This window comes from Budorcas taxicolor, chromosome 7 (genome assembly GCF_023091745.1).
Source record: "Budorcas taxicolor isolate Tak-1 chromosome 7, Takin1.1, whole genome shotgun sequence".
Taxonomy (NCBI): domain Eukaryota; kingdom Metazoa; phylum Chordata; class Mammalia; order Artiodactyla; family Bovidae; genus Budorcas; species Budorcas taxicolor.
Genome location: NC_068916.1, coordinates 57008519 through 57020585, shown reverse-complemented (window position 1 = coordinate 57020585; position 12067 = coordinate 57008519). Strand labels below are relative to the sequence as shown.

The 12067-nt window shown below is 37.9% G+C and overlaps 1 protein-coding gene across 1 annotated transcript in view; it reads right to left on the bottom strand.

Annotated features, from left to right (window-relative positions):
• The window catches only part of RBM27 (RNA binding motif protein 27), a 57230-nt gene extending 45538 nt beyond the window's left edge, over nt 1–11692 (bottom strand). The window contains exons 1-2 of the mRNA XM_052642884.1: nt 11538–11692; nt 1756–1874 (exon numbers count right to left, since the gene is read on the bottom strand). Coding sequence (XP_052498844.1) covers nt 1756–1874; nt 11538–11596 — 178 coding nt within the window. The 5' untranslated portion in view covers nt 11597–11692. The remainder of the gene's footprint in view (nt 1–1755; nt 1875–11537) is intronic.
• Nucleotides 11693–12067: the final 375 nt, after the last annotated feature.

Here is a 12067-nt window from a genome sequence, read left to right as displayed (position 1 = left end):
AATGTTCAGCGCAGCACTGTTTATAATAGCCAGGACATGGAAACAACCTAGATGTCCATCAGCAGATGAATGGATAAGAAAGCTGTGGTACATATACACAATGGAGTATTACTCAGCCGTTAAAAAGAATACATTTGAATCAGTTCTGATGAGATGGATGAAACTGGAGCCGATTATACAGAGTGAAGTAAGCCAGAAAGAAAAACACCAATAGAGTATACTAACACATATATATGGAATTTAGAAAGATGGCAATGACGACCCTGTATGCAAGACAGCAAAAAAGACACAGATGTGTATAACGGACTTTTGGACTCAGAGGGAGAGGGAGAGGGTGGAATGATTTGGGAGAATGGCATTGTAACATGTATACTATCATGTAAGAATCCAATCGCCAGTCTATGTCCGACGCAGGATACAGCATGCTTGGGGCTGGTGCACGGTGATGACCCAGAGAGATGTTATGAGGAGGGAGGTGGGAGGGGGGTTCACGTTTGGGAACGCATGTACACCCATGGTGGATTCATGTCAATGTATGGCAAAACCAATACAGTATTGTAAAGTAAAATAAAGTAAAAAAAAAAAAAAAAGATACACACATTATGACTATCTTTAGTTAAAACTAAGCAATATTAATTAATAACATTTAGAAAATACTCATCTGTACTGAAAGAATTCTATATTAATTTTGTATAAAAAGCCTTAAAAGCGCACAAAAAATATCTAATTCTTTGTTTCAGACTGAGAAGCCATATGACTATCTTTTCTTTTTCAGAAGATACTTGAGCTAAAGGATCCTTTCTCATTACTAACAACTATCTCAACTAGTAAATATAAAATATCCACATTCCTGTTTGTCCATTCAACAATATTTATTGAGTACCTTCTATATGTCAAGTCTGTAGGTTTCGACTCTCCAATTTTAACAAAGGAAAAGACATACGGGAGGTGGAGAGACACACACAGATAAACAGGCAGATTAACATATAACATGACAGGGAGTAACAAATGCCATGAAAAAATAATAAAGCAAAAATGGGAAGAGGAGAGAGTGACCTATACTGTATGTAGGATGTTCAGGGGAAACCACCCTGAGAAGATGACATTTGAGAAGAGGCCAGAAACCATGAGAAATCATGTTTCAAGCAAGGGTAAAACAGTGTTCAAAAGCCCTCAGCTGTGAACATGTTTGCCATGCTGAACAAAACAGCAAGGTGGTCCATGTGGCTAAAATGGAACAAATGACAGGGAGTGGTAGGAGATGAGGTCAGAGAAGCAGCAGGGAGGCCCCCAGGAAGCTCCGCAGACTAGGAACAAGATTTTGCTAAGAACAGAAGTTAAAGACACACAGAGAAGAGAAGCATGCCCATTTCTCCTTCCATATCAAGAAGCCCCAGTCAAGAAGGAGAAAAACAGTTACCTTCATTGTCTTAATAAACAGTAAGAATAAGCACCTTCATTATCTTTAAAATTGTTACTCTTTAACCATTAACTTAGGCTCTACCACAAGCTCCAAGGATTCATTCACTTAAAAAGTACTTGAATTACCACTGCCTCAATATTGGAGAGGAGCAGAATAGGAAAGGGAAAAAAATTTTGCCGAATACACGATAAATAATTAAACATGAATAGGTATATTCAAGTATTTAAACAACTCTGACCAATTTCTTTCCTTTCAAGCTTCAAGATTTTATCAGGAAGTTTTAAATTTAAAATCTCTATTTAAATACTTGGTTGAAGGCCTATAATAATTACCTTTTTGTAAAAATACGTCAAGTTGATCGGCACAAAAGGCTTTCAATTCTTTCTCAGGTTTGTCCTTCTTGACCAGTGCTACAACATAGTTGGCTAAGGCTGAAGGGTCAGCATCACATCTAGTTAGACAAAGAGAAAACAAGTATTTTTAAACATTTTTTTCAAATACTGATGTCATTAACAAAACCACCCCTATTTTGGAAGGCTTCAAGTAAAAAACTTTATTTTAAAAAATGACTGCAAACACAGGCAACTATCGTTAACAAAGAGCATATTTTTATATATATTACAGTTAAGTTTTTCTTTTCCTGCTTATTTTCACAAAATAATGTGCCTCCTATTTTCAATGTTCCAATTATACTCAGAACTTTGGACTGAATCTACATTTATTTACTCTCAATGGTAATAGGGAAAGGGTGGCAATGGACTCTTAAGGTGCAGCTTGACTCCCAGGCTGTAGAAGGGCTATAGATCTGCTCAGGAACTCTGTTCTGAGTGATCAATGAAGAAGCAGGGTAACTGATGGGACAGCTTTTCCATTCTCTGTAACGCCAAGCACCAACATCTAAAAATGGCAATTTCTACCTCTAATCTCTTCAGTGAGTATCTTAAGGATCATTTTAAGACAAAAAGTAAGAACACAAAAAGCATGTCACCTTAAATTTTATTGGCAAAAACTTCAGCAGCTATTAGGAAGAAAGAAAAGATTGGGGAGTTAGAACAGGAAGGATAAGAGAAGTGGTGAAAGGGCAGCAGAGATAACCTTTATCTACGTCACTTTTTTTCTAGTCAGTAGTAACCTGACTTTGACATTCCAAATTATCTCTTATGCCAGGGCAGCACAAGATCCTTGAGTTGCCAACTCCTAATGTACAGCAATCCACCAGACTTAATATTTTATATATATTACAAGTAATAGAAAATTTTCTTCTTATAAAAAATATACATACACATGCTTATATATCTATATACTATTTTCCCCATAAATGTACATTTAAGTGTCATATATCTTTTGTGGCTTCACAGCACTGTCGTGAAGATAAAATGAAAAAACTCAGAATGACAGGAAGTAAAATCATTATGCAAGCAAAATGATTATATCCCTATAAAACACTAATCTTATTCTATGATCCTTGGGCCTCTACTATAAATCAGAAAGTTAAAAAAGTTCCAGCTCAAGGTATCAATCACATTTCCAATAACATTATGAGATTAGTAAGTAAAAAACAACACCCTTACTTCCTTCCTAGTGTATACTTTTAAAACATTTATGCACCAAATTCTGAGAGCAAATTTCAATTCTATCAATTTTACAAAACTCAAAACTAACTTAAAAAAAATGATGGGCAAATGTCAGACTGCACTAGGAGTCTAAGTACACGGATGATGAGTTATGTATTAATTAAAAGAAAGCTGGGGTCCTTAAATAAAACGACTGTATTTTGGAGAATTATGAACAGATTACCTTAATAAATCCAACTGCTAAATTCTAAAATGGACATATAGTATCTCCACTTACATTCAAAACACAGAGAGAAAGGATTTATTTATTTAAATAACTAAGAATGGCAGAAAAGAAGCAATGTTATTTTCCCTGATCTTATGGGAACCTTCAAGGAGTCTCAGGACCTAACAGGTATAACACTGAGTAAGAGTATGAGGTTTCCAGTGAGAAACAGGCAAAACTCAGATTACTGGAAAATGAGGGGAGTTAAACAAATCCAGGTTATCTTCTACATATACTTAGTATTCAGACTCTAAAAAACAAATGCAGAATTAGGTTGTTTCTGATGAAATACATTTTGATGTAACAGTGATAAAACTCAAGATGAATAGTTACAAGAAGGTAAGAGTAGACACCAAGAAAAGAGTGATTATAGATTCTAAATATTTGTTTAATGTGAATGAACAAGTGATTGTTAATAAATGATAGTTTGAATTCTGCACCAAATACAAAAAGCACATTTATAACCAAAGGAATGGGACCATTTAAATTTAACAGCTCCTACTATATATCCATAAAGTGCACTAAGAATGAAGGAAATCACCAGTCTGAAATAATGAGTCACATCAATTGAATGATGAAACAAATACATTGGGAAGTTTTTGCTGTGATTTTTTTTGTACCTTTATGACTGCTCTTATTTATTCTTTCATCACCACTTACCATATACTCTTTTAAAACTGACAATTAAAATATTATAGTAGCTATGGTACCAATAGTAGCTATAATAGCTACTATAATAGTAGCTACTATTATAGCTACTATTAAAATAGCTACTATTATAGCAGCTATAATATTATAGCTACTATTATAGTAGCTATACTATAATAGTAGTAGCTATGGTAGTAGCCATACTATAATAGTAGCTATGGTACCAACTTTCCTGGACAAGGAAAAGGCTACCCACTCCAGTATTCTGGCCTGGAAAATTCCATGGACTGTACAGTCCATGGGGTTGCAGAGTCAGACATGACTTAGAGACTTTCACTGACACGGACGTGATACCAATACTAATAGTAGAGCAAAAAGACTTTCAGAAGTATGTCACAAAAATATGAGCATGACTAAGACCCTTGATGGAGAAGGCAATGGCACCTCACTCCAGTACTCTTGCCTGGAAAATCCCATGGATGGAGGAGCCTGGTAGACTGCGGTCCATGGGGTTGCTAAAAGCAGGACACGGACTTCACTCTTACTTCTCACTTTCATGCATTGGAGGAGGCAATGGCAACCCACTCCAGCGTTCTTGCCTGGAGAATCCCAGGGACGGGGGAGCCTGGTAGGCTGCTGTCTATAGGGTCGCACAGAGTCGGACACGACTGAAGCGACTTAGCAGCAGCAGTAGCAAGACCTTGATAGGTTACAAGACGAATGCAGGGCCACTTCCTACTTCTCTTACACAAAAACAGTACCCAAAGAGTATTTAAAATCTTTTCGCTCTTGGGACTTCCCTGGTGGTCCAGTGGCTAAGACGCCACTCTCCTAATGCAAGGCATCTGGGTTTCAATCCCTGCTCAGGGAACTAGATCCCACATGCCGCAGCTAAGAGTTCACATGCTGCAATGAAAGATCAAAGACCCCATATGCTGCAGTTAAGACCCAGTGCAACCAAAATAATTAATTTTTTTAAAAAAATCCCTTTTAGCTCTTCATTTATAACCAAAGCTTATGGAAATTCATTTCTGCTTAATCATAGGGACAAAGTATATCTTGGAAAGAGATTTTAAAATTATGGGGCCATGGCTATGTTAAACACATGTTTCTAGACAAAATGGGGCTTCCATTATAACAAAGAGATTAGGAAAGGCAATAATATACACCAAAAAGTACTATTCTATAGTCTTTAAAAGGTCTTAATAGCATGTGTGTGCATGTGCTAAGTTGCTTCAGTTGTGTTTCTTTGCAGTCTTACGAACTGAAGCCCACCAGGCTCCTTTGTCCATGGGATTCTCCATGCAAGAATACTGGAGTGAGTTGACATGCTTTCCTCCAGGGGATCTTCCCAACCCAGGTATCAAACCCACATCTCTTATGTCTCTTGCACTGACAGGTGGGTTCTTTACCATTAGCCCCACCTGGGAAACCCCTTAACAGCACGATCAATTATTATTCATTTTACAGATGCCTAAATTTGTAAACATGTAAAGACAAATCAAGTGATCCATTCAAAACCAGGGAGACAGCTTACCTGTGGAACTAAAACTCAGTTTCAATTCCATGCAAGTAAAATCTATCACAGCATATACATTTTTTCTAGTGTGTATCTGCACAACAAATTAATGTGTTCTAAGCCTCAATCGGTAATCACTTTTCAGTTAAAGAACCATAAGAAGTTTCCTAAAGTTTAGTGGAAGTTACAAATGAGGATTCTTTTTAAAACTCACATCTTGCATAATGTTCTACAAACATGTTTCCATTATCTATTTTTATTTAAAAGAATAAAAATTACTTAGAATGAATTTTTATCACGAGAAGTTAATAGAAATATTGCCCAGAAATGTCTTATCTATAAAAATCTCAAATCTGTCTTTTTTCTTCTTAATGAAATCACCATTGCAGGTATTAACACATCCGCTGAGCTATCAACTCAGCCATGCAGATACTTTTAGCAATCTGATTTTCTCAATATGCTTAGCTGGTGGCTACTGCACTACTACTGCTGTGTAGGAAACAAAAATATTGGGTCTTCCACGTCTTTTCAAATGAAAGCTTTCATATTCCCCATTATTAGTTAGGGGCTTTCATGAATGAAGACGATGTGAAAGAAAATATCCCTAGATTTATCTGGAGGGGGAAAAATAGATGTTACTCAGTTGCAGACACCATTGTGATACCCTAGCACAGACACACTCAGAAAACGAGACTACTTAAAAAAAAAATCATACTTTTCTAATTGTGACCAACCTAAATACACATACGAGGACATTGATTAGACATTTACTAAATGTTAAGGAAATGACAACCTTCTTGCTGGGTAATGGAATTACTTTGAGCAAGACAGACCTTGCCCCTCTGTCACAAGGAAATGAAAAAAAAATTATAGTACAAAATATCAAATGGCTAAACAAAGAGATTAATAATGAAGTAACACCACTGTGAGAGGACTAGACAAGACATTGGTAGGAAACGAGGCTATGAAGGCAACATATGGCTCCTAACCTACAGCAAATGGTCCAGAGAAAGTGAAGTCAGAAATATTTAGGAGTCAGACCAAAGGACATAAGAACAAATACGTTCCTAACTTAGTATACTAAAACTTGCCAACAAGTCTTTGGGTCAGAGTAAGTCTTCTATGAAATAGTGACTGGTCTCCTTAAATACGTCCTACAGAACTTTAGAGGGACATCAATTCTTTGAAGCTACTACATACATTTTAGAAAATTATCAATAATTTTCAGTCTTAAGAACATACCCACAAAATACTCATTTTATCCTTGCAGTTCATTTATTAAGAGGTGAGATCTAACAAGCTGGTACATGGTGATTGTTCTTCCCATTTGAGCAACTGCAGAGATTTCTAGTCAAAATTAATTTGGTAAGGATTGCAAACGTATAAACAGCATGTAAACTTTAGAGTTCAACCCAAATATACACTCCGACCACTGCATCAATAGAATTATCCCAATGAACATTACTGTGTCTTTCCCATCATACTCAGAAATGACACAAAGTCAGTGTTTCACAGCATTTTTTTTTTTTTGCAAAGACCTTGATATGGCCTCAACTCACAGAAACTGCACGTCAGGCTGACGGGTTTCTCTGCCAATTCTTCTCTAGGGCCTGCAATGAGAACCTGTCATGCACTAGACTGATTACTCTCTAAGTGGGAGAAGGGCTTAACACTAGTATTAGTAAGTGTTTTTGCAGAAAGAGTTTAATATATTTTCACATTTCAAAACCCATAAAATTCATGCATATTTAATGATTCTGGTACATAAAATACTTTTTATAGCCTGCATCACTGCGAGATAGGTAAAAGGTTAAAGGTTAATATAATTAATTAACACAGAAAGGTGAGAAAACTCTCCGAAGTCAGTGACTCAAATATAGATCTAGAAACTAAATGCCCTGCATCGCACAATGATGCTCTACCAAAACAGATGACAGATAAACGGATGAATGCAACTGTCCAGAAAGTATTACAAACCCTATCACTCTGTTCAAAACATGTATCAAGGCAATTTTTGGGGGGTTATTCATAGCTTTTTTTTTTTCTTTCAGTTTGACATATGATTGACATACAGAACTATGTATGTCCAAATTGTACAGCATTAATGATTTTACTTACATATATGAAATGTTACCATGATAAATTTAGAGAACATTTATTTCACACAGATACAAAATAAAAACAAAAAAAACACGTTTTTTCCTTGTCGTAAGAAGTCAGGATTTTATCTCAACTTTCATATGTAACACACAACAGTGTTAATTATATTAATCATGCGTCACTTTCTTAGTACTATGTATCTTGTACCTGGAAGTTTGTACCTACTTACTATCTTCGTCCAACTCTCCTCGCAACAACCCCACCTCTGGTAATCACAAATCTGATCTCTTTTTCTATGAGTTTGTTTGTTTTTGAAGTAAAATTGACTGAAAGCACTTATGTTAGCTGCTGGTGTACAACACTGTGATTTGGTATTTCTATACATTACAAAATTATTATCACAAGACAAATTTTTACAATAAACCTAATAAGCAGTAGTGAATTAGATGTACTTATACCTATTCAATATATATAAAGTAAAAATAACTTAAAACATTCTTCATTAAAGACAACATTTTTGGTAGAAATGCATGTTTGTTATTTTAAATTGCTTGCTTGAATGTTTTCTAAACTTGTAGAAATTTCTCCACCGGCTGATTTATCCTCTAGATTTACTTAGAACCTGATCTTTAAGGAGTCCAGATAGTTCAAGTGAGCAGTTATTTGTAATAAAAAGAGATCATGACATGTCCTACTCATGTATAATCCCTACAGTAGTCTCTATAACTAGGATATCTAGAAGATTTTGAAACTGAAGAAAGATGAGGACCCCAAACAAGATCTGTGTTCAGTCTGTTCATGCAGCAGTAGGAAGAGATAAACTCCTGCACTAAGATGGCTTCTCTCCCTTTTACTGCACTGCCAATGAAAATAGTACTGGGTGGCCCGCAGCTAGCTCAGAAGTGCTTTCTTCTAGACTCCCTCCTCCCCCTCCCCATCCCTCCTCTAATAAGGTAACAGATATGCCCCACATCTACAAAAGGAGTGGGAACAGATAAGCTCTAACAGAATGAGATTTCTAATTTGTCTATGGGGCACAAACACATACAGACTAGACTGGTTTCATAATATTCTGCTACATGACTTCATTTCACTAATGACAAGGTGGACCATACTTAAAAATCCCTACAAATCAAAACCTTTTATAATTCAGTTACTTTTTTTTTTTTGGCCATCCATGTGGCTTGCAGGATCTTAGCTCCCAGAATGGGGATTGACCCAGGTTCACGACAGTGAAAGCACAGAGTCCTAACCACTGGACCACCAGGGAATTCCCTAAATTTAGAAAATTTTAAATTAAGCTAAATAAGAAAGTGCAACAGGAAATCATGTACATAGCTACAGTCTGATTAAAACATATCCACTGCAACTACATTATATGAAAGCCTGACAACTGCTCTGAAATGCTATGTTGTAGCAACATGCCAATCTCCCATGAAAATTTTCTTGAATCTGGAATATGCAAAAAGTAAACTTACAAATACAACTCACTTCAGCATATCATTTCTTACATTTTAGGATGTCTAAACAAAAAATACTCTCCCATGTCAACATACTAAGAATGAGAATATGTGACATTTCCACTTGCCTTTACTATTATTAACACTTTCACCCCAAACCATTACCTATATGAGTTAAAAATAAGTATTTATTTTGTAGTTTATTTTGTAATTTTGTAGTTCTAGGAAAATTATCTACATTATTAAGTCTAAGCAGTGATTTTAGATCTTTCTTAACACTAAAAAAGTAACAAAAATAATCTTTAAAAGAGGCATGATGTGACCTTTACGTTGAAGACTTATCTCAAAACAAATGGGGAAACTAATCATTTTGAAAGATAACTTTTATCCATGAAAATTACAAAATATATATGAATAAAATCAGTATAAATCATCCAAAAAATCTGGTGAAAACACCCTAGGGACACTTAAGTTCCCACCCAAACTAAACTCTGACAATAAGAAAAAAATAAAAAATATTACTCAGACCAAAACATTTTAGGGAGCTTTAAAAAAAATAATTAACTATAATATTAAAACTTGTCACCTTCTACTGAAGATATAAAATACACATTTAATACTTTCGAAAGTATTACCAACATTTAATACTTTCAAAAGTATCTACCATCCAAGTAAAAACACAAAGGTTCTCCTGTTCTATATTTTAATAGACCTTTTTCTATTCTTAGCCTCTTCCATATATGGTCAATTTCACTAACTCTACTTCATGATTTCCAACCTTCATCACAATCCATTTCCACCTTTGTGCTCCAATCTTGATACTGTATGTAGGAAAAGTATGATGCACACTCAAGAGGCCCATATTCTTCAATAAAACTTTTAAGTGTGCCCAGAAGTCATTTGCATTTTACTTAGACCATCACTAATGTAAAACTCAGAAGCCCTCAGTGTACATTCATTCATACCTGTGCTCTAGTCATACACACGTCCTCAGAAAGCAAATACCACTTCAGACATCAAAATTCCCTTAATGCTGTCTCACTTTCCCATCCTACCATCTTCACAAGGCTGACACACTGGATTACAAATGAGTCTTCCTAGGTGTTAGAATCCCACCCCAAGAAACAGAAATAGCAAAACATCAAAAGTTAGTTAACAGGGTTTCTCAGGAGCACAAGGAAATAGACAAACAGGGAAGTAGCAGTCTCCTAACAACCAACTTCACTACACCTCCCGAATTACCCTTTATTTCCACCTCTGCAAAAACTCAATTTTTCCACTAAAATTATTTGATCTAATGAATCAAAGTCTGCTCATGTCTTCTACTCCTTTTCTTTCAGCCAGAAAGCCCTCACCTCCAGTAGGAGGAAAAGTAATAAGTAGAAATGACAAAGGGGCAACAAATGATTCCTTCCCTTCCCATGCCTTCTTTCCCAAGAAGAGTTAGTTATCACCTCCTCCCACCCTCCCTCCAGCTTTTCCTCTTCGCTCACAGAGATACCTTTCAGAGACTACCTATACCCCAGTGTCCCAAATTAACACTTCACCATCTCATCCCTTTAAAACGGTTACAAAACCAACAAAAAGTTCGTATCTTCGCTATTCCTTTATTTCAAGGGTCCCAACAATATTTCCCCTATACTGCTCCAGATATCAGAAACAAGCCCCTCACCAATAATCCTACACCCCAATCCTCTCAGTAGTAACAAAACTCTTTCCACTACTCGTTTCATTATTCCAATACCTGCATCTAAAAATCCCTTGGTGCTGCCGGTATACCCCTTTCAGCCTGTTCTCCAATAATATTAGATACTCGAGTACTCCTTTCAACCCCCAATCAAACTTACAAAAACCTCACTTTTCCCAACCCCTAATGGTATTTAAAAATCATCAGCTTTCTTGGCACTATCAACTCCTCAATAATAGCATCCCTTAATAGGCTTATCAAATTCCTAATAATTCCCAAAACACTTCAGTGTCCACAAATCCCTTTCCACTACCCTATTTTAATTCAATATACTTGAACCCTTAGAACTCATCAGTAATCGCTATAAAGCCTTTAACGTCCCTATTCTCCTTTTCTTCCTTCCTGCTTCCTAAAGGTCCCCAATACTCCGCTTCTAGATCGTTTAGTCCCGGAATATTGTTTGTAAAACCCTTGATATCCTGCTACTCCCTTCTATTCAAATCCTAAAATCCCTCAAGAGCCCCGATTACTCTCTTCAGTTCTCAAAAAGCAGTATTTTAAATTCCCTCACTTCCAGCTACCCTTTTGAGCACCCCAAAATGTGTATTTCAAAAGCCCTCGCTGTCCTCCCCGCGCCCCCCTCCCCCGCCCCGTTCCCAGAGCCACACCGCCTCTACGTCCCTTGCTCTCCTCCCCCCACCCCCCTACAATGGTGATAGTACTACAGAGAAGACGTCGCCGGGACCTCCCGACCGCTGCCCCTCCGCTCCGCCCTCCCCCACGCCGCCTCCCCTCCCCCCACGCCCCCGCGGGCCCCCAACGCCCACGTTCGCCAGCCCCGGCCCAGCCTGCCTCACTCACATCGGCTCCAGTAACTTGGCCAGCCAGGACTTGAGGGCATCCACATCCTCTATGAGCATGGTGCAGGGAAGGCGGGCTCGGCCGCCGCTCTTGTTAGGGCCTGCCGCGAGTCGCCCCCCGCCGCCTCCTCACGCCTTCTTCACAGCTCCGGGTGCCTCAGCCCACCGGGCATCTTAGAGGACTTCAACCTACTCCCCCGGCCGGGGCCTAACAGGAACTAACCCAAGAGCCCTCGCTCAACCTAGACCGACGGCACAGGAGGCGGGGAGATAGCGTCGAGTGGCGAGCGCTGGAACCAATAGGAAGGAGAGGGCCGTGCGCGCAAAGCCAATGAAAAGGCTCGTTCACCCCGCCCGCCGGTCGTACCCAGTAAAGGAGGAGGGATTTAGCAAGGTAGGTAGAGAGCTTACGTGAACTCCTGGTGCAAGATGGTATCTTGGAGAAGGTGCTGTGGCTCTTAAAGGGGCCGCGGCACTTTTTTTTTTTTTTAAGCACGCCGCCGCCCGCCACGGAATACCGGTGTCTGTGCT